The sequence below is a fragment of the Hypomesus transpacificus genome, unplaced genomic scaffold, assembly GCF_021917145.1.
Source record: "Hypomesus transpacificus isolate Combined female unplaced genomic scaffold, fHypTra1 scaffold_124, whole genome shotgun sequence".
Lineage (NCBI taxonomy): Eukaryota > Metazoa > Chordata > Actinopteri > Osmeriformes > Osmeridae > Hypomesus > Hypomesus transpacificus.
Window position 1 is genome coordinate 15,965 of NW_025813703.1, and position 22,268 is coordinate 38,232.

Below are 22,268 nucleotides of genomic sequence, written 5' to 3' on the forward strand. Positions count from 1 at the left end.
TTGAGGATATGTGTTTATGTCTGATTTATATTAAATATGATTCAGGTCTGGCGAGGATTACAGTGTATTCATGTCTGGAGTGACAAGTTAGTGAAAGGTAAGCCTTGTGACGTTGCTGCTGTAGCAAGCTAAAACAGACAAAATATACAGCCCAGCCCCAGCAAACACTGCACACTGCACACACACACACAGACCAAACAGATATAAACGCATGTTTATTGACACCAATGATGTATTTGACGGGGAGATGAAAGAGGGAGATGAGGAGTAGAGGAGGAGAGAGGAGAGGAGGAAGAAAGGGTGAGAAGAATCAGAGGACTCCCCTCCCCGGCTCGCTGACGGGAATCTCAACATCAATGTGTGAAACTCAATTTGGGTCCATAATTGGTTTCAATGGATATCTAACAAGAGGCTGAGACGTCGGAATATCATTACCCCCGCCCAACTCTGGCCCACCCCTAGCCCCCCCCCCATTTTAGCCCAAGTCCCCCCGGCCCCCCCCACCAGGCCAGCTAAAGGCTGTTTCACACCTGGTTGGGTTCCTATTAGCAACTGCTCCCCACTCTGACGGGACCCATTCATTTAGATTCATTTAGATTGATCCCCTCCCTTCGATCTTCCCTCTCGCTTTCCTTCTCTCCCTGTCCTTCTCTCCATCATTCCACTGACCCCACCTCTCCTGTCACATGTAGAGAGACACCACACATAATGCACATGCTAATACTTGGGTAAACACACTCACACAACCTCCCCCCCCCCCCACACACACACACACACACACACACACACACACACACACACACACACACACACACACACACACACACACACACACACACACACACACACACACACACACACACACACACACACACACACACACACACACACACACACATTTACATTTAGTCATTTAGCAGACGCTAAACGGTAACAGACGCTCTTATCCAGAGCGACTTACAGTAAGTACAGGGACATTCCCCCCGAGGCAAGTAGGGTGAAGTGTCTTGCCCAAGGACACAACGTCATTTGACACGGCGGGGAATCGATCCGGCAACCTTCTGATTGCTAGCCCGACTCCCTCACCACTCAGCCATCTGACTCCACTGCTTTCTCAGCTTTTGGGAGGAGAGGAGAGGAGAGGGAGTCTGGTAGATTGATTTTCCTTTCCTCAGAATCATGTGTTTACACACACTCGCACACAAACATACACTCTCACACGCACAAAGATACACACTCAGGCGTACGCACACACCCTCACACGCAAAAAATACACTCACTCATATGGGTAATTGCATCATTCTAACACATCCAAGAACATGAACATACTGGATGATGCACCTTTCCACTTAGAGTTTGTGTGTGTGTGTGTGTGCATGTGTGTGCGTGTGTGTGTGTTTGTGTGAACAGAGTAGATGAATGTTCCAGAACAGTTGCATCTGCGCACCACCAAATTACACATCTGTTTGGTTTCCCACAACGACAAGGCCACTGCATCACCAACTATGCAAGCTTATTAGAGCACCATCCTTATTGATACACACAGACACCTCATTCAGCCCTCCACAGTGCCCAGTCAGCAGTTTGGGTCCCAGGTGGCCCTACACTGGAGACCTCAACACTAAGCTGCCCTAGTGAGGTGGGGGGTGTGTGTGTAATGGTATGTGTGTCTGTATGTGCGTGTCTGTGTCTGGTGTGGACGCGTGTGTGTCTGTATGCTGTGTGTGGTCTGTCTGTGGTGGGTGGGGTGTGTGTGTGCGTGTATGAAGGTGTGCGTGACGGTTTGTGTGTGCGTGGTGCATGGCATGTGTTTGTGATGTGTGGTGTGTGTTTGGTGGTGTGTGTGGTGTGTATGATGGTGTGTGGTGTGTGCGATGGTGTGTGGTGTGTGTGATGGTGTGTGTGATGGTGTGTGGTGTGTGTGATGGTGTGTGTGATGATGTGTGGTGTGTGGTGTGTGGTGTGTGTGTGGGTGTGTGATGGTGTGTGGTGTGTGGTGATGGTGTGTGTGTGTGTGTGTGTGTGTGTGTGTGTGTGTGTGTGTGTGTGTGTGTGTGTGATGGTGTGTGGTGTGTGTGATGGTGTGTGGTGTGTGTGATGGTGTGTGGTGTGTGTGATGGTGTGTGGTGTGTGTGATGGTGTGTGCGTCCCAGCTCCAGAGGCACCAGTTGACATGATGTAAAGCAGAGTGAGACCTTGTATATGTATTTTTCAGCAGCTTTGTGGCAGCACGGGGGAATGTGTGCAATGGTGTGTGAGCGTGTGTCTCTGAGAATGAGTGTATGCACAAGCATGCAGATGTCGACTGTTGGTTCCAATTTATCAGAGTGTCTTCCATGGGACTCTGATAAAGGTCAATATTCCTCCTCTACCTTCCTCTCCTCCCCTATCCTCTTATCTTCTCTTCTCCTCTCCTCCTCCCCTCTTCTCCTCTCCTTTCCTGAGGAGAGGGGGGGGAGAAGGAGGTGTGTAGGTACAGATGTATGTAGAAAGGTATGTCCTGTAGATAGTGAGGTCTGGAGTCAAAGAAGTCTGAAGGGTAGAGAGATCTGTAGGTAGAGATGTCCACAGGTAGATAAAGGTATGTACTGTGTATACAGAGCTCTGAACTGCAGATAGAAATGTCTGTTGGAAGAGACGTCTGTGGTTAGGGAGCTCTGTAGGTAAAGATGTCTACAGCTCGGTCTGTACAGTCGGTAGAGAGATCTGTGGGGAGGAAGGACATAGTCCTTTTAACTGCTGTTAAATTATGCACATCCTGGTCTGCCTGCCAAACTGCTGTTGCTTTAAATGATACAATCTGGGTCAGTACACACACACACACAGATTCACGTACATAGAGTCATGCACACATACACACACTCACACACACACACACCACATACACATAAAAAAACAGGTAAGCAGAAAAACTATTTAAATTCTTTAATTAGAAGTTGTACCTTGTGCTTTACAGTGTTCAAATAATGGGCAGAAAAAAACTGCCTGCAGAAAGAAGATTTAATAAGATTCTTACAGTAACTGTTCATCGAAACATTAGATTCCAAAGAATGGTTCTACATACAGGAGTCTTCACTGAGATAAAGGTACAAAGACTCTAACCGTTCCTGAATCTAGACCTGCCTGAACACAGGAAGTACTTCAAGATGAACATTCCCATGGTTACAATGTGGTCATGTGATGTCCTGGTGATGTTGAGGAAACACATTCCTGTACTGGGGCAAGCTTGCCATGGCAAAATCGAATTTGGTAAGTGAGTTTGGAGCTCGTTTTTCTGCACTTTAGAACCTCCCAGCCAGAACCCTGGAACTATCTAGAATCTTCCTGTCAGATGGTTCTGTCCAGCAGCAGATGCTTTACTCCTAGATCTTAACGAGGCAGGCAGTGCAGACCCATGTTCTCCCCCAGGATTAATATTTGAAGGAGGAGACTGGTCCCCTGGTTACCCATGAGCCTTTGCATGTTTTGTGGAAGTAAATTGCTCATGGACAGCGACAGTGGCCAGCTATGGATAACTAAATGTGTACAGGGGATGGCAAGATTGCCTCAATTTGGCTTCTAAATGGATTGAAGCCTATATAGCTGGTTGTCATTATGTAAAATGTCACTGGATTAAAGATACTTATAATGAAATGTGTGACAACGTTTTTTTTACAATCATTAGCATATTTTGCATTGCATTGACGTTGTTGTCTCAACGTTGATATATTCAACCTAGCAGCCCCCCCCCCCCCCCTGCCCCCTGCCCCCCACCCCTTCCTAACTCTAGGCCCTTCCTAACTCTAGGCCCTTCCTAACTCTAGGCCCTTCCTAACCTCAGGCCCTTCCTAACCTCAGGCCCTTCCTAACCTCAGGCCCTTCCTAACTCTAGGCCCTTCCTAACTCTAGGCCCTTCCTAACTCTAGGCCTTTCTTCCTGACATTATAGAAATGCTGCTCCATTGCATTGATCCCTGGATTAAATGATGTTACACATGTTACAGGTAGAACGTCTGTGTCCCCATGCGTCATTGCTCTGCTTTTCTGGGACCGGAATGTTGCACAAGTAGAGATGCTATCTACAGCTTGGTAAAAGTCCATAACTTCATAACATTGGCATAGTATTCATTATTACTGTGGGGTTTTATTTGCATGCATACAGTAGGTTTATAAAAGCAAACTAAAAAGGAAGATATAGTTTTAAAAAAGGGCAAATACTTTGGCATACTCTGACAAAGGCAAGAAAAATAACAAAGTGCAAATACTTTTTCTACAAAACCGTAAAAAATAATTTTCTAAAATAAATACATTGATGAATGGAAATGAATAAATAGTTTAACGTCAACGCTGAGCAGTGTGGTTGTTAGAAGCGATTCGACCCAGGTGATTTTCAGGTGAACACGTGATGAACGAGCTGGGTGTGACTGACGTGTTCTCAGTGTCCTCAGGGAAGCTGACAAACTCTGGTTCCTGCAGGTTAGAACCTGCAGTATGAGATGGTGGGTTCCTCTAGGTTAGAACCTGCAGTATGAGATGATGGGTTCCTCCAGGTTCCACTAGGTTCGTCCCTGAAGTATAAGATGGTGGGTCCCTCTAGGTTAGAACCTGCAGTGTGAGATGGTGGGTTCCTCCAGGTTAGAACCTGCAGTATGAGATGGTGGGTTCCTCCAGGTTAGAACCTGCAGTATGAGATGGTGGGTTCCTCCAGGTTAGAACCTGCAGTATGAGATGATGGGTTCCTCCAGGTTAGAACCTGCAGTGTGAGATGGTGGGTTCCTCCAGGTTAGAACCTGCAGTATAAGATGGTGGGTTCCTCCAGGTTAGAACCTGCAGTGTGAGATGGTGGGTTCCTCCAGGTTAGAACCTGCAGTATAAGATGGTGGGTTCCTCCAGGTTAGAACCTGCAGTGTGAGATGGTGGGTTCTTCCAGGTTAGAACCTGCAGTGTGAGATGGTGGGTTCCTCCAGGTTAGAACCTGCAGTATAAGATGGTGGGTTCCTCCAGGTTAGAACCTGCAGTGTGAGATGGTGGGTTCTTCCAGGTTAGAACCTGCAGTGTGAGATGGTGGGCATTATCATTCATCCTGGTCCATGCTACCCAGCGGTTCTTAGTGCTGCTGACAATAAGAGGGGAAAGACAAGGGAGGGGAGGGAGGGAGGGAGGATAAAGAGGAGAAGAAGGAGACTGGGTCAATCACCGAGAGAGCTGAGTGGGGAGAAGGAGGGGGAGGAGGGGGAGGAGGGGGGAGAGAAGGAGCTCTTGAGGCAGGCCGACTCGTAGTGCTTGGTCAGGTAGGACTTGAGGGCGAAGGTCTTGTGGCACCGCTTGCACTTGTACATCTTGAGGGCCGAGTGCGTCTGCATGTGGGCGCGCAGGTTGGAGCGGTCGGCGAACGTCTTGCCACAGCGGGCGCAGCAGAAGGGCTTCTCCCCCGTGTGGGACCGGCTGTGGCCCTGCAGCAGCCAGGGCCGGCTGAAGGCCTTGCCGCACACCTGGCACCTGTGCTGGAGGTCGTGGGTGAGCAGGTGCATGGAGAGGGCGGGCATGGAGACGTACACCTTGCCACAGGTGGGGCATCGCTTGGCCAGCTGGCTGTCGGCGCTGCGGTGCGTCTGCTTGTGGCGGCTCAGGTTGGAGGACGTGGCGTAGCTCCTCCCACATTCTCCGCAGGTGTGCCTCTGAGTGCCGGCGGCGACCCGCCGTTGCCGCGAGCGACCGTCCCTGATGAGGAAGGAGTCCAGGCCGTAGCTGTCGGTAACGGATGACCCGTGGCCGTGGTCGGTGCTGGACGAGGTCTCGGAGGCGGGGCTGTCAGGGGGCTCGGAGTCGCCGTGGAGACGGGCGTAGAGGGGGGAGGTGATTGCCGTGACGACGTGGTCGTTCTCGCCATCATATTCGGGCAGGTACTCACTGATGTAGCCTGGAGAGGGGGAGAGATGGAGAGGGGGATGGGGAAGGGGTATAGGGTTCGAAAAAGGAGGGGGGAGAGGGCGAGAGGGGAGGGGAGAGGGGGAGGGGTGTAGGAGAGACATGGGGTTAGATTTGATTGTAAAGAGCTGTCATCATTATACCACCACCTTCATCACTATCATCATCTTCATCATTATAATCACTATCACCTCCATCTCCATCACCTCCATCATCATCGCTTTCATTATCATCACAATTATCTTCACCATCATCATCACCACTATCATTATCATCATCACTATCGTCATCTTCTCCATCATCATCACAATCATCTTCACCATCATCATCATCACCATCATCACCGTCATCACCATCATCACTATGATGACCATCATCATTGTCACCAAAGCAGTAACCGTAGTAACTGTTTCAAAGTTGTTTTTCATGATTTGATTATGTTCTGGTGATTCTTATTTTACTAGATAGATAAAGGGTGTACTGACTTGGTGCTGCTGCCTCTCCTGCCCAGGACGCTCACAATGAGCTCTAAAATAACATGAACCATCATCATCACTATAATCACCACCACGATCAACACCATTATCACCTTCATCATCCTCAGTAGCAGAAGATGTGAACCTATATATCTCATCTGTGCGGTGGTAAGTATTACGTTTGTTCCCGTCAGCGCTGCTAACCCGTTTAGCTCCGATCACTAGGCGCGAGCTGCACCCGCCAGGCAGCGTGCCTTAAATAGGTCGATGCAGAACAAATACTCCAGCGCGACTCCACGGGCCGAGATGAGAGGAACCATGAATATTCTATAAACGCACTTCCGGACAAAACAGTCTTGGTTATGCAAGTGAGAGCGCGCGCTGTCTGTTTTATAGAGCGTGTGTAATGTCTGGAAACGAACTATCTCTCCCCCTCTCTCGTGTTACTCATTTTGTGTGTGTGTGTGTGTGTGTGTGTGTGTGTGTGTGTGTGTGTGTGTGTGTGTGTGTGTGTGTGTGTGTGTGTGTGTGTGTGTGTGTGTGTGCGTGAGTGCGTGTGTTTGTGTGTGTGTGTGTGTTGAGCGGCGTATTGTAAAATATCAAATAATATAAATAAAATCAACATAACATCAAAGACCTCACATATGATTTGTTTTACCATCTAGCGCGCTTCTCTGTGTGTTTAACCTTGTGCGTGCGCTCAGGGAAACGTGCTGAGTGGACAGAAGAGCCGCGTGTCTGCCAGCTGACCATGTCCCGGGGCTCTGTCAAGCTTCCAGAGCAACAAGCAACCAGCCGGCTTTATCAGCCCGGAGCCCGTCAGTCTGCCCGCACGAAACCAACCACCGTGACGGTCACGAGCTGTGAATCCTCAACATCACATCTAGCCTGTTTCGCTAACGGTTAAGGTGGGTCAGGGTTTACCTTTTTCGTGAAAACGTAGGCTGAGGTTGGTGGCTCGCGACCGGACATAGGGGCCCTCAAGATCGGCAGATGAGAAATCATCTAGTTTCACCTTCTTCACGAGGAAGGAGCGAGGCATGGTTCTACCGGGGCTCCTGTATCTCTCCTCATGCGTGGCGACAGACGGGCGGTGCAGCGGTAGCTCCTCTGGCGCACAGGATGCTCAAATACCGACACAGTCCGGGAGGATGTTTAGCTGCTCTGCTCTCGCAGCGTTCCGCTGAAACAGGAATGCAACTCCAGCACCGGACAGCTCCCCAGTATAGCGTAAGCACTTCTCACTCTCCCCTCGCTCACGTGCCGTTTGACCGCCAGGCGGCTTTTACCTTCAATTTCGGCCAAACGCTGTTTTGAAATCCCAGAAACGTGGACCTTGCTCTTGTCCGTTGTCTCCTGACTCTTGCTCTTGCTGCCAGTCTCTCCTCTGTTGTGCTCCACGAGGGGGTTGGGACAGTCTGTGAGCGAAGTGGAGGATCAGCTGGCGGCTTTATAAGGCGCACCCCGGTGGGACATAAGGGCGCTTCATTTGATCCGTCAGGAAAATAGAAAGCCTCCCGGGAGCTTAACGGGGGGGAAATTATTGACTTCGTGATATCACGTCTTAGCACTAAACAAAGAAGCGTAATAAGGCCTGCGCAGTGCCGCACCACACGTCATGATGTTTAACCAACTATTAAGGTTATATTCAATTGGAATGAGCATTCTGATTGTATCAAAAAAGCAGGGTGGATACAATAAAATAAAGTTCATAAAGACACTGAATTTATAGCATAACCAAATCCTCCCCCTCCCGTACAATGTTGACGTCAACCACGAGATCGTCGTCTCTGATGAGGCACGCGGCCGGCAGGTCGCCGTTAACTTCTCTGTCAGCCAATGGTGTCTGCCGTATGCAAATGAGCATCATGGTACCAGAAGATTTTTTAATTCATAACAGATCCTGGAGGAAACATATAGTTATACACACACAGTTGCACAGACACACCCACACATACCCCCCCCCCCCCACACACACACACACATTTAGGATGGGTATGGCTCAGCATTAAAGCATTTGACTGTAGTTTAAAGAGGTCACATATTCAAATGATTAGAATCCCCCCTGTACTGTAAGTTGCTTTGGATGACAGCATCTGCTAAATTAGTACATCATTATTATAGTTCCACACACACACAGTTCCACATGCACTGTGACATGGGGGCGGGACCTGGAGCTGGGGGCGAGGCTTCAGACTGCTGACCTCAGGTGAAACTCACCAGAGCAGAGCCTCATTTGCATAATAACAGTCTGGAGTCTCTGGTTGGTCAGAAGCCAAATGAAAGAGCTCATTAACTCACCTCCGGAGGGAGTGTTTAAAACAATATGCAAATGAGGAAGTTCCCATTAGCGTGGGTAAACAGGGCAGATGGGATTACTGAGGTGAGCCGAGCACACCCTCTAAGTGTGTGAGTGTGTGTGTTTGTGTGTGTGTGGGTCAGTGCATGTGTGAGTGGGTGAGTGTCTGTGTGTGTGTGTGTTTGTGTGTGTGTGTGCATGTGCATGTGCGTATGCGTGTGTGTGTGTGCATGTGCGTGTGTGTGTGTGTGTGTGTGTGTGCGATGGTGTGTTAGTGTGTGTGTGTGTGTGTTTGTGAGAAAGTGTGTGTGGACCCCAGCTCTTGGGTAATGAGCTACTAAATAAAGCTCACCTGACCCTCCATGGAATTTACATATCATGTTTGTCAAACAGTTGCTGTGTGTGTATTTATCGATGACAGATAGATGTGCGGATGTGAATGGTTTCATATTATTGAAATAAGGTCTTCTCCAAACAGACTCAGACAGACAAGTAAACATGCTGGACCTCTTTGACAACATGTCCTCTATCCATGTATTGTAGTACTCTATGCATGTACTCTAGAACTCTATCCATGTATTCTAATACTCTGTCCATGTACTCTATTCACTAGTACTTTATCCATGAATTTTAGTACTCTGTGTATGTATTCTAGTACTATATCCATGGATTTTAGTACTATATCCATGTACTCTCTGATCTGGTAGCTATCAATCAAGCTATCAAAAGCCACAGCGTGTCAAGATACCTTTTGGGAGACCCTGGTCGAAACAGGGAAGTGAGTAGACAGAAGAAGAGACCAGGAGAGACCAGGAGAGACCTGGAGAGATCCGGAGAGACCATGGGAGTTACGTCTTTGGAATAAGAGACCACTGCACCTTGTTCTTTCCTTAAAAAAATAGTTGACAAATTGTTGTCATTTTTGAGTGAGGAACAGATTGGTAATATTTAAGAGGCCACTGCAAATTTTAGCCTTCGGTTCTTCAATCATAATTGTCCTTCTCAACAATTATTTTCTCTCCAAAAGTTAGACAACTGCACCTTTTTCTTTCCATTACAAATAATTAGATAAGGAACGTTTTGAGTGAGGAACAGAAGTGCTCAACTTGCACTGGCCTCTTAAACACACTGACCGAAGCTGTGAGAGAAAGCAAGAGTTTATGCTTTTCAGAGTATTTCCAACTTGAACAGAATTAGTGTGAACCTGAAACACAACCGTGTGTTTGTACATCGTCCCTGAATACAAGCACCATGTTAGGATCTAAGGATCTCGTGTTGGAGGTTTTTTAAACTAAATAAACTTTCTCATAGGTGATTCGTGCTTTTCATTTATTGTGGTAGCGTACAAAATTAAAGGATTAAATTAGGTTTTATATTCATTTATTGCATTTTTGGTAATTTTATTTCATTGGTTCACTGGTACATTTAGGTGACATCTCATTGCCAAATTTCATAAAACCTATTATTACTGGATTTCTTTGCCTTTATTCCATACAGACAGTATCAAACAGGTATTAAGAAAGAGAGAAAACCAGGAAATGTCCTAGGCTGGACTCGAACCCTGAGTCAAGGCCTTAGTCTGAGATTCATGCTCTACCCTGTCAGCCACCCTGTTTAAAGATTTTTTATAAATGTTTGAAAATCTACATTACTTTATCTCCAGCAAACTCAAAACAGTTGAGTTTAGATTATTATTTTGTAATGACATTTTCTTTTGAACTCCAGCATTTCCACACCTGTATTTTTCACTGTGACAGGAGCAGTGGCAGATTTCAGGGTGGCAAGGGGTGGCAATACAAAATACTGCCACACCAAACTTTTTTCTTTTTTTAAATGCAATTAGCAGATGCTTTTATTCCAAGCGACTTCCAAGAGAGAGCTTTACAAAAGTGCATAGGTCACTGATCATAACAACGAGATAGCCCCAAACATTGCGGGTAGCCAAAACATGAAGCATGCATTGTGAAAAAACTAATAAGTCCCAAAGGGACGAACCATGAGAGCATGTAGTGAAACAAGTTACAATTAAACAACATGAACCTAAATCTTACCATGGAAAAATATTATTTGTACATTACAGAACATTTCAATACATGATATCAATGTTACTGTTTAATTTAAACTACAATGTCATAGCCTAATCATTTACCATAGGGTGTACTGTACCCCCCAACTTTGGGTTTTGATTCGCCTCCAGGAGGCTATCCAACAACTTCCTTCTGCCACCCCATTGCCACCCCGAACGAAAATCTTTAGATCCGCCCCTTGACAGGAGTAATGATTAGAGGGGCAACGTTGTCACCTCCATGATTCAGACCAGGACTAAAGAGTGGATAAAGTTTCTCAGTGAAGGTGCAGCAAGTGAAAGAGTAGATATGAGACCTGGCCTCCACATCATAAAAGGAGACCAGACCCTCCTCATAGTCCACAAACACCCCCACCTTCTGGGGCATCTGTCTCAGGGAGAGGAGGACACGGGGGACATCCAGAGCCTTGTACTCATCTCCACTCCTCAGACATACAGTCCAATATCCATTGTTAGGACTCTGTGTTATCAGCCCCTTTCTGTTGATGGACTCTCTGGCCACTCCCAGATCCCACTCAGTCTTCCCCTCAACCTGCACCTCATAGTAGAACCTCCCTGAGGAGAAGCCCTGCTTTCCCAGGACACAGGGACAACAATCAAACCTCTCTGGGTTGTCAGGGAGATCCTGCTCTATGTCTTCACACCTCACTTGTTTCCCATTCTCAGACAGGATGAGTTTGGGATGTGCTGTATCAGGGTCCAGAGTCACATCCACTGCATACTGCTGAATCCTCTTCAGTTCAGTGTCAGACAGCTTCTCCATCTCTTTATTGAGTGTCTCCTGCAGCTGAGACACAGCTCTCCTCACTGCCCCCACACTCAGACCACTGTGGACACTGATCTCAGACCAGTCCTTGGTGTGTGGAGGGGTGCTCAGGGATGGGAAGCTCTGCAGCAGGTGGAGGTGGTCCTCAGTGTGTGAGAGCTGCTCCAGCTCAGAGCTTCTCCTCTTCAGCTCAGTGATCTCCTGCTCCAGATCTTGAATCAACCCTTCAGCCTGTTTCTCTGCTGCTTTCTGCTTCTCCTCCATCACCTCAATGAGCTCAGCCTGGCTTCTCTCAATGGAGTGCACCAGAGCTGTGAAGACATGAACACTGTCTGATATCTCTCTCTCTGCATCTCTCTTGCTGGTCTCTACTGAGAGTTTGATCTCCTGAAATTTCTTAGATCTTTCTTCCATCATCTGGTTCATCTGAGCCATCATCTTCCACAGATCATTCTTTTTTGGTCTGTACTTGTCCTTTAAAGTGACAATGTCATGGGTCTTATGGTCTGTTCTCGTGCACATGACACAAATCCACGTCTGGTCAGTCCTACAGAACAGCTCCAGGGGTCTCTCATGCTTTTGACACATCCTGTCCTCCAGGTTCTCCACAGGGTCCATCAGCTTGTGTTTCTTCAAGGCTGCAACTCTCTGATGAGGCTCCAGGTGAGTCTCACAGTAAGAGGCCAGACACACTAGACAGGACTTTAGGGCCTTGAGCTTGGTACCTGTACAGATGTCACATGACACTTCTCCAGATCTGGCTGGTCGTAGGTATTGGCTGTTGGGTTTATCTTTCACTGACTTCCTGAACTGAGCAGCCATCTCAGAGATGAAAGTGTTGACATGAAGCTCAGGTCTCCTAAAGAACTTCTCCTTGCACATGGGACATTGACACAGGTCACTGTTGTCCCAGTACTTGGTGATACAGGCCTTGCAGAAGTTGTGTCCACATGGAATAGAGACAGAATCAGAGAACACATCCAGACAGATAGAACACAGGAAACAACCATTTCTACACTGGAGAGAGAGATCAGAAGTGAAACCATATGAGCTTACTTTTATGAAAGAAATTACTTGAGAGTATTATTATTGTTATTGTTATTAACGCCCACATGAAATGCATCAATCCTTGTCATTTAGACTACTCACCTGTGTGTATTAGTCTTGATGTTCTGTCTAACTGGTGCATACTTTTAGAAACAGATTCTTGATATGTGCGTCTGTTCAGTGCTGCAATACTGTAAGTCTGTCCACTTCAGTTTCACTTCAGTGAGTTGAGGTAACAATGCTCCTCCTACCTAGTACTGCTTTTAGAAGAAGTTTGTACCTTTTACTGACTACACCAGTAATACCAGAATGTATAGGTGGGGGTTGATCAGTGAGCACAATATACTGTACGAGAGAGAGAGAGAGTTTATCTGCTCAACTCCTGTTTACCTGGCTGATTTGCAACAAGGAACAAGGAAGAGGAATATTCCACTGTTTCTAAGAGGTTTGGAAGTCAAATTTGTAAATCGTTTTCATATTGAGGCTGGAGCAAACACATCTATAAAATATCTGTAAACAATGTAGCCATAAATTACAGCAATGACTTCTAGCATGAGGCTAGAAAAAGTAAGTGTTACTGAAAATAAACAGCTGGAGGAACGTTTAGCAACTAACTTGTTTAATTGCAAACAGGTCAGTAACGATTGGGTATAAAAAGAGTATCTTAGAGAGGCAGAGTCTTTCAGACGTAAAGATGGGCACAGGTTCACCAATCTGCCAGGTACACTTGCACTTAGAGATTCATGTTGTGTAATTGTAACTTGCTTAACTACTTGCTCTTATGGTTTCTTCCCTTTAGCACTTATCTTTTGGTTGTTCACAATGTGTACTTCTGTTTTTGGCTACCCGCAATGCTTTGGGGCTATCATGTTGTTATTATCAGTGACCTATGCACTTTGTAAAGCTCTCTCTTGGAAGTCGCTTTAGATAAAAGCGTCTGCTAAATGAATAAATGTAAATGTAAATCTGGCAAAACCTGCATCTACATATCGTGGAACCATTTCAGAATAATGTTCCTCAACGTGAAATTGTGATAACTTTGAATATCTCATCATCTACAGTACATAATATAACAAAATAGTTCTGAGAATCTGGAGAAATCTCTATTTGTAAGGGAGAAGGGGGGAAATAAATACTGCTTGCCTGTGATCTTCCGGCACTCAGGCAGCACTGCATTCAAAACAGGCATGATTCTATAATGGAAATCATTGCATGGGCTCAGAAACACCTCCAGAACTCATTGTCTGAACAACGTTTGCGGTGGGTGAAGCATGGAGACAGACTCCAAGAGGGAAGGTAAGCCAAAGGGTTTTATTAACACCAAAACAAAAACATTAACGAACACAGAGTTATGTCGGCGAGTTGCTTCATTTTCCAGGGTCTCTTCCTCTAGCCCTCCTGGATCATGTGTTTGGTCTCTTCTCTCCCACGGCGAGTCTGTGTAGCACAAAAACCATGTCAACCCCCATATCACCCCTTTTTGTCCTCTTTTGTACTCACCAGGAGTGGGGTAGATGAGGAACAGGTGTGCCTCGTTGAGGCTTTGCTTCGGTAACGAGGCCAACGGGCTGCCAGGCCCACGGCTGACAAGGCCCCCTTGTCACAGGTGCCATCCACACATTCAACACTGCATCGTTGACGTCTTTCCCCAATCAGAAGCCCTGGGTTGATCCAGGCCAACCTGAGAGCCCGGTCTGTCGCCTTTAACTCTGGGGACCCTGATCAGTACAGAAAGTGCAGATACGACCTTCTGAAAGCCATCAAAGCAGCAAAAAGGCCTTACAGGACCAAGGTGGAGTCCAGCTACCACGTCTCTGACCCTGATTCTGAGGGAGAGGCTACAGTGAGACCCAGTCCTCTGTCCTACTGCCAGACGAGCTGAATGCCTTCTACGCTTACTTTCACCCCCCTACAGTGGAGCTACCTGAAGGCCTAGCCAGTGGTGTGCCTACACTAACTGTAGCTTGGGGGAGGCTTTGCTTCAAAAAGATCAACCCTTGCAAGACACCTGGCCCAGACGGCATATCAGGTAGGGCCCTCTGGTGCTGCGCTGACCAGTTAGCAGGGGTCTTCAGTGACAACTTCAACCTCTCCCTCAGCCTGTCTCTACTCCACACCTGCTTCAAGAGGACCACCATTGTCCCTGTGTCCAAAAACACCAAGGTCACCTGCATGAACAACCATAGCCCGATAGCACTGACCTCTGTCATCATGAAGTGCTTCGAGCGGCTAGTCAAATCATCCATCTGCTCCTCGCTGCCTCCTACCCTGGACCCTATACAGTTTGCATACAGGTAAACAGGTCTACAGACGATGCCTTCGCCCTGACAATGCACACCGCTCTCTCTTACCTGGACAAAGGGAATACGTATGTGAGGATGCTGTTCATTGACTACAGCTCAGCATTCAACACCATCATCCCCTCCAGACATGGCTCCCAGCTGGTGGACCTGAGACTAAGATCCTCCCTCTGCAAGTGGATTTTCAACTTCCTGTTAGGAAGGCCACAGGTGGTGAACGCACCTCATCCACAGTGATCACCAACACAGGCACCCCCCAGGGCTGTGTGCTCAGCCCTCTCCTGTTCTCCTTGTTCACTCACGACTGTGTGGCAACTTGTTAAGTTTGCTGAAGACACAACCATTATGGGCCTCATCTGAAAGTGACGAGTCAGCGTACAGAGAGAGGGTTGATACCCTGACATCATGGTGTCAGGACAATAATCTCTCTTAATAACCTCAGGAGGAGGAGAATGCACCCCTACACATCAACAGAAGTGGAAAAGGTCAGCTGCTTCAGGTTTCTCGGGGTGAACATCAGCAATGATCTCACCTGGTCTGCTGACACGGACAAGGTGGTCAAAGCTGGCCGGAAACACCTCTTCTTCCTGAGGAGACTGAAGAACTTTGGCATGGACCCAGTCATCCTCACTAACTTCTACAGATGCAGTGTGGTATGGGAGCTGCACAGATAGGACCGCAAGGCCCTACGTAGTGTGGTTCAGTCTGCTGAGTTCATCATTGGCAGGAAGCTCCCAGCCCTACAGGACACCTACCACACACGATGCCTCAGGAAAGCTGGCAGGTTTCTAAGAGACTGTTACCACCCATCCTTCAGGCTTTTTAACCTGTTGCATTCTGGCAGGTGATACCAAAGCATTCAGTCTCTCACACGCAGACTGGACTACAGTTTCTTTCCAAGGGCCATCAGGCTCCTGAATGAACATTGATATGGACACTGTTGACACTCACACAAGTCACTTTACACACTGTCACTTCAGCTACTGGTTGCATTTTCAGCTGCTGGTGGCACATTCAGCAATATTGCACTAATTGTACCCTACTTGTCTCTGGGTAAGTATAGGTTATACGGTTAGTATAGCATTGTGTATTATAGGTTTAGTATACTGTTTTGTGTATTATTTTGTATATTTAGGAGGTTTATTATATTATATGTTAGCTTATCATAGGTGTAACCTATGTTCTGAGTAAGTGGGCTTGGTTATGTTTTATAAAAGGTGAAGGTGCAGCCGGGTTTACCTGAGAAGAAAGCCTGAGGCATCATGGGAAATGTAGTGTAAAGTGGACAGCCAAGCAGTCTGAATATCTCTCCCATGTCAGGAGACTCACCATATCTGTCAATCTAGTTCACTTTTTTCTAGTGCTGTAAATTGGATGAGGTTGAATAAAATACATAATTTGAGATACAGTGAACACTTTTCCTGGAGCAGGGTGCCATCTAGTGGGCACTCCTGACAACACACTCCTACCTTACTGACAGGAAGTAAGAATAAAGCAATCACACTCACCAGTTTTCCATCACCACGACAGCATACTCACCAGTATTTCAACATCACCATGACCACCGCATCAATATCAACACATACTGAAGAGAAGCTTTGTATTTTGCCCTTTATTGGTGCAATGAGGCAGATACAGAAGCAGCATAATGAAGGTGTTCATCTTGGAGGTTTGCTAACAGATACACACACACACAGACACACACACACAGACATACAGAGAGAGAGACACACAGATACACACACACAGATACACACACAGACACACACACACAGACACAGACATACCGAGAGAGAGACACACAGATACACACACACAGATACACACATACATACACACATACATACATACATACAGAGAGAGAGAGACACACACACACACATAGACACACACACACACAGATACACACACACAGACACAGACATACAGAGAGAGAGACACACAGATACACACACACAGATACACAGAGACATACACACATACATACATACAGAGAGAGAGAGAGAGAGAGAGACACACACACACACAGACACACACACACATATGCATATGCATACAGAGAGAGAGAGAGAGACACACACAGACACACACACACACACAGACACACACACACATACATACAGAAAGAGACACACACATACATTTACACACAGTCCAACGAAAGTTTACTTTGAGGAGTTTACTCCTCATCTGACAGCCAGCGTTGTAGCAACTTTGCCTGTAAGTTGCTGCAACATTGTGTGTCAGCTGGAGAGTTAACTTACCTGGTTATGTTGTAACACCTGCTTTCTGGAAAAGCTTCCCAGTTTCTGTTGTTGAGCCCGGTTATGTTTGCACTATAAGTGTGGATACACACACATACAGACACAGTACACATGAACACTTGCACATACATTCTGATCATTGATTATAAATGATTCTTTCTCTATTGAGGTACTGCCATTGTTTGTTTCAGTTTTTTGTTCAACTCCTCCCACTGTTTTTATGAGGTTTGGAAGTCAGATTTGTAAATGTTTTTATACTGAGGCTGGAGCAAACACATCTATAAAATATCAGTAAAAAATGTATCCATAAATTACAACAATGACTTGCTTTATTGAGACTCTTCATACATAGAATATGTGTATTTACATCAGATTCTATTGAAAGTCAATAAATGTTAGTTTGTGTTTTTATTTATTGCTGGTCTCAGATCATTTACATCTGGTGTAAATGCTGGACTCAGATCAGTTACAGCTGGTCTTAATGCTGTCAGCTAGATATGCATATCTGACCTGTTGAGTGTGTTTCTTGTGTTAAATATATGAATTACTCTAAAAAACTTGAAAACATTGACTAAAGCAGTGAGATAAAGATAGAGTTTATGCCCTTCAGAGTATTTCAAACTTGAACAGAATTAGTCTGAACCTGACACACAACTGTGTGTTTGTACATTGTCCCTGAATACAAGCATCATGTTGGAGGTTTTATAAACTAAACAAACATTCTCATAGGTGATTTGTGCTTTTCACTAATTGTGGTAGTGTACAAAATTAAAGGATTTAATAAGGTTTTATATTAATTTATTGCATTTGAGGTCATTTTATTTAATTTGTTAACATGTATATTTAGGTCACATCTCATTGCCATATTTCACAAGACCTATTATTACTGGATTCTGGACAATATTTCCTAGTTTAAGATGAATATTTACCTGATTTTGTGCCTTTATTTGATACAGACCATGAAAGAGTGACAGGAAGGTTGTAAGAAAGAGAGAAATGCAGGAAATTTCCCAGGCTGGACTCGAACCCTGAGTCAAGGCCTTAGTCTGAGGTTCATGCTCTACCCTGTGAGCCACCAGGGGAGCACTGCCCCTGTAGAAAGAGTTTTTATAAATGTTTGAAAATCTAAATGACTTTATCTCCAGCATACTCACAAGAGTTTTGTTCTGATTAATAATTTGTAATCACATTTTCTTTTGAACGCCAGCATTTCCACGTCTTTGTTTTTCACTGTGTGACAGGAGTGATGATCAGAGGGGCAGAGTTTTTACCTCCATAATTCAGACTGGGACGGAAGTATGGATAGAGTTTCTCAGTGAAGGTGCAGCCAGTGAAAGAGTAGATATGAGACCTGGCCTCCACATCATAAAAGGAGACCAGACCCTCCTCATAGTCCACAAACACCCCCACCTTCTGGGGCTTCTGTCTCAGGGAGAGGAGGACACGGGGGACAGCCAGAGCCCGGTACTCATCTCCATTCCTCAGACATACAGTCCAGTATCCCTTGTTAGGCCTCGGTGTGATCTGCCCCTTCCTGTTGATGGACTCTCTGGCCACTCCCAGATCCCACCTAGTCTTCCCCTCAACCTGCACCTCATAGTAGAACCTCCCTGAGGAGAATCCCTGCTTTCCCAGGACACAGGAACAATGATCAAACCTTTCTGGGTTGTCAGGAAGATGTTTCCTTACATATCCATATGTCACTTGTTTCCCATTCTCAGACAGGATGAGTTTGGGATATGCTGTATCAGGGTCCAGAGTCACATCCATTGCATACTGCTGAATCCTCTTCAGCTTGACTTCAGGCAGCTTCTCCATCTCTTTATTGAGTGTCTTCTGCAGCTCAGACACAGCTCTCCTCACTGCCCCCACACTCAGACCACTGTGGACACTGATCTCAGACCAGTCCCTGGTGAGTGGAGGGGTGCTCAGGGATGGGAAGCTCTGCAGCAGATGGAGGTGGTCCTCAGTGTGTGAGAGCTGCTCCAGCTCAGTGCTTCTCCTCTTCAGCTCAGTGATCTCCTGCTCCAGATCTTGAATCAACCCTTCAGCCTGTTTCTCTGCTGCTTTCTGCTTCTCCTCCATCACCTCAATGAGCTCAGCCTGGCTTCTCTCAATGGAGCGCAACAGAGCCGTGAAGACCTGAACACTGTCTGATATCTCTCTCTCTGCATCTCTCTTGCTGGTCTCTACTGAGAGTTTGATCTCTTGAAGCTTCCTGGATCTTTCTTCCATCATCTGGTTCATCTCAGCCATCATCTGTCCCAGTTTAACCTTCCTCTGTTCATACATCTCCTCTAAAGTGACAGTGTCATGGGTCTTATGGTCTGTTCTCGTGCACATGAGACACACACACGTCTGGTCAGTCCTACAGAACAGCTCCAGAGGTCTCTCATGCTTCTGACACATCCTGTCCTCCAGGTTCTCCACAGGGTCGATCAGTTTGTGTTTCTTGAAGGCTACAACTCTCTGATGAGGCTCCAGGTGAGTCTCACAGTAAGAGGTTAGACACACCAGACAGGACTTCAGGGCCTTGAGCTTGGTACCAGTACAGATGTCACATGACACTTCAGGTTTAGTAGGACGCAGTTCTGGACTGATGGTAGCCTTCAGTGGCTCTGACTTCCTGAACTGAGCAGCCATCTCAGAGATGAATGTGTTGATACGAAGCTCAGGTCTCCTAAAGAACTTCTCCTTGCACATGGGACATTGACACAGGTCACTGTTGTCCCAGTAGTTGGTGATACAGGCCTTGCAGAAGTTGTGTCCACATGAAGTAGAGACAGGATCAGTGAACACATCCAGACAGATAGAACACTGGAACTGATCTTCAGACAGGAGACTGCAGCAGGAAGCCATTTCTAGAATAAGACCAGAAGTTACGTAAATGATGAATCTTGTGAACCTATGAACTCATGAACAAAACTATAATGTTATATTGTTGAAAATGTACTTTCATTAAATAAGCAAGAGCATAGACATAAATGGTACAATACAGAAATATTGCATATAGAAGAGCATAGTTCTATAGTATTTAGAACGTCAGTCAAGCAACAGTCTCTATTTACTATTCATATCATCATTGGATACAACTGATTGATTCTCTGTTCTCACCTGTTGGTACGTCTGTTGTTTTCTATGATCTCTGTGTGATGTAAATAACCAAATCACTCTCTACCTAAACCAAGTAGAACGTGTTTCACTTAAGTTTCGTTTCAGTGAAATAACGATAACAGGCTCCTCCCCTCCCTGTCCACTGTCCTGAGCAAAGTTAACCCTTTCATGACTGAATTATATCTAGCTGACAGGAAGGGTTTTATTACTTTGAAGTAGGCCTAAGTGGAATAGGAGAGATTGAGAGAGATAGAAACAGAGAAAGAAAGACAAATTGTGTGTGATGAGGGAAGAATGACAGAGAGACATGTTCAATGGACGTTGTGTGAATATAAGTGTGTGTGTATGGTGTGTTCATGTGTGTGTGTGTATGTGTGTGCAGAGTGAGCATGCGTATGTTTTCTACATTTCAGTCAAGAGACTCTCGTACTGAATTAATCGGGCAGAGCTCGTTCATGCAAGAGACCTTAGCGTGTCACTAGCATCTCGTCATATTACAGTCGGGGCAGACTTCTTAGCAGGGCTATTTAAACAGGATGCACTCTACATTGCTAGTGCGACACAGCACGCTCTCTGTTCAATCTGCTGCCTCCCCAGTCTCCACCCTGGTTCTGTGTTCTAGGGGGAATGCGTCGCTGCTCTCTGCTCGGATGTCTAGATGGTCTCTCCGTTGGGTGCGGCAGGGAGCCGCTGCCAGTAGAACCATTATGCCAAAACATGTATTGTATCGTGTGTTATAAAGTATCAAGTAATAACTACTACTGAGTCTGCCTGCCTGAACCACGTGTTGCAATGGAATACTGTAGATTTGTCTTTGGCAAGGGCTCTATTCATATGGAAAACATGCTGCCTTGGAGCAGCTATAATATATAGCACAATCTTAGCACATCAAACTTAGTGTTTAGACTTTTTTACATGCAAAGTCAAAAGGCTTCACAGAGCTTTAACAACATCCTATAGTGATGGTGGAGGGTGGCAGCAACAGCACAACATGCAGGTACACAGTAACACATGATGTGTGAGCATGTGTGTCTGGGTCTTTGAAGGCATGCAGTATTCAAGTCCTCTAAGGGGGAAGCCATAGTTCTGGAAGACCTTCTAGAACTAGCTCCACCATTTATGAAGCACCATAACAACCTTAGTGGTGATTGCACCTCATGTTTTCTACAATACAACTGGTGCCTGAACCCCACCTAAACCCTGTACTTTGTCTGTACCGCAGGACTGTACATCACTAAACCAATCACTCAGTGAATCACTACACCCTGTACACCACTCATAGACAACTGGAGAGAGTCTGAAATCCATACAAACCTCCGCTGACTGGATGTTCCTCTCTTTGTCACGTACAGAGCACAAACTTACTCATTTATTCTAAGGTCTATCACACAATGATGCACACTGCTAACATGAAGTCAGCTACCATACAATCATTGTCTTTATCAGTCAGAAATGAAGGTGGATGTTTGACAGTGACATGAACACTCCAGCCCTGATGTAGCAGCCTGGTTTGAGTCACCTGCAGCTTGTTGAGATCTCTCCTTGCTGCTGCTGACCATGTGACTGGGCAGAACTCCAGGTGAGATCAGACCAGTGACTGGACCACCTGGAGCCTGATCTGAGGTGTCACACACACAGAGCATGTTCTCATCCTGGTCATACCTATTCCCATGATACAGTCTGTGTGTTGAGATAGCAGCTTGTCCAGTGTAATACCCAATCATTTGACTTGATTCATATTCCTCTGACATCTTACTACACAGTTAACAAGTGTACATGATACTGTATATGTTAATGTAGAGGGGACATCTAGTGGTGAAATTATAACACGACAAGTAAACTCTATTGAGTGTTTGATTGTTCTCTAGACTGACTGAATGAACTGAGTTTGACCGTGGTCTCTGTGTGTTCTAGAATGACACAGTGACCTCAGTGTCTTGACCCTTCCCCTTTGACCTCTGCTACCCTGACCCCAGCAGTAAGGACGGGGCACGGCACATCATCACCGGC

The 22,268-nt window shown here is 46.0% G+C and overlaps 3 protein-coding genes and 1 long non-coding RNA gene across 10 annotated transcripts; 1 reads left to right on the forward strand and 3 right to left on the reverse strand.

The window, feature by feature from the left end:
- Positions 1-5,167: 5,167 nt before the first annotated feature.
- LOC124488144 (transcriptional repressor scratch 1-like) lies at positions 5,168-7,424 on the reverse strand. The gene is made up of 2 exons (XM_047050678.1): positions 7,307-7,424; positions 5,168-5,898 (listed from the first exon to the last, which is right to left on the reverse strand). Exons 1-2 carry the CDS (start codon positions 7,422-7,424, stop codon positions 5,168-5,170), a joined length of 849 nt encoding a protein of 282 aa, XP_046906634.1.
- Positions 7,425-10,772: 3,348 nt separating this feature from the next.
- On the reverse strand, positions 10,773-12,825 carry LOC124488150 (zinc finger protein RFP-like). 2 transcript variants are annotated; one of them, XM_047050684.1, is made up of 2 exons: positions 12,683-12,825; positions 10,773-12,550 (listed from the first exon to the last, which is right to left on the reverse strand). In XM_047050684.1, exon 2 carries the CDS (start codon positions 12,413-12,415, stop codon positions 10,934-10,936), a length of 1,482 nt encoding a protein of 493 aa, XP_046906640.1. In that variant the 5' UTR covers positions 12,416-12,550; positions 12,683-12,825; the 3' UTR covers positions 10,773-10,933. The 2 variants fall into 2 exon arrangements, with proteins under 2 accessions (XP_046906640.1, XP_046906641.1); XM_047050685.1 differs by having other exon boundaries at positions 10,773-12,463; positions 12,683-12,824.
- LOC124488151 lies at positions 12,821-14,530 on the forward strand. 2 transcript variants are annotated; one of them, XR_006958603.1, is made up of 2 exons: positions 12,821-13,301; positions 13,745-14,530. It is a non-coding gene; the product is annotated as an uncharacterized LOC124488151 (long non-coding RNA). The 2 variants fall into 2 exon arrangements; XR_006958604.1 differs by having other exon boundaries at positions 12,821-13,025.
- A 1,092-nt stretch (positions 14,531-15,622) lies between these two features.
- Positions 15,623-20,362, reverse strand: LOC124488114 (E3 ubiquitin-protein ligase TRIM39-like). Of its 5 annotated transcripts, none has more exons than XM_047050628.1 (5): positions 20,259-20,362; positions 18,416-20,005; positions 18,074-18,236; positions 17,145-17,216; positions 15,623-16,554 (listed from the first exon to the last, which is right to left on the reverse strand). In XM_047050628.1, the coding sequence occupies exons 2-3, from the start codon at positions 20,001-20,003 to the stop codon at positions 18,205-18,207; spliced, it is 1,620 nt and encodes a 539-aa protein (XP_046906584.1). In that variant the 5' UTR covers positions 20,004-20,005; positions 20,259-20,362; the 3' UTR covers positions 15,623-16,554; positions 17,145-17,216; positions 18,074-18,204. The 5 variants fall into 5 exon arrangements, with proteins under 5 accessions (XP_046906584.1, XP_046906582.1, XP_046906583.1 ...); XM_047050626.1 differs by having other exon boundaries at positions 18,333-20,005; XM_047050627.1 differs by lacking the exon at positions 15,623-16,554 and having other exon boundaries at positions 16,957-17,216; positions 18,074-20,005.
- Between the last annotated feature and the right edge of the window lie 1,906 nt (positions 20,363-22,268).

Bases quoted from the DNA above. Each gene is read 5' to 3' on its own strand.
- LOC124488150 (XM_047050684.1), bottom strand. From the start codon at position 12,415: ATGTGCAAGGAGAAGTTCTTTAGGAGACCTGAGCTTCATGTCAACACT.
- LOC124488114 (XM_047050626.1), bottom strand. From the start codon at position 20,003: ATGGCTTCCTGCTGCAGTCTCCTGTCTGAAGATCAGTTCCAGTGTTCT.
- LOC124488144 (XM_047050678.1), bottom strand. From the start codon at position 7,424: ATGCCTCGCTCCTTCCTCGTGAAGAAGGTGAAACTAGATGATTTCTCA. The intron at 5,899-7,306 runs GTAAACCCTGAC...CCCCCTCTCCAG, and splicing joins CCTACGTTTTCACGAAAAAG to GCTACATCAGTGAGTACCTG.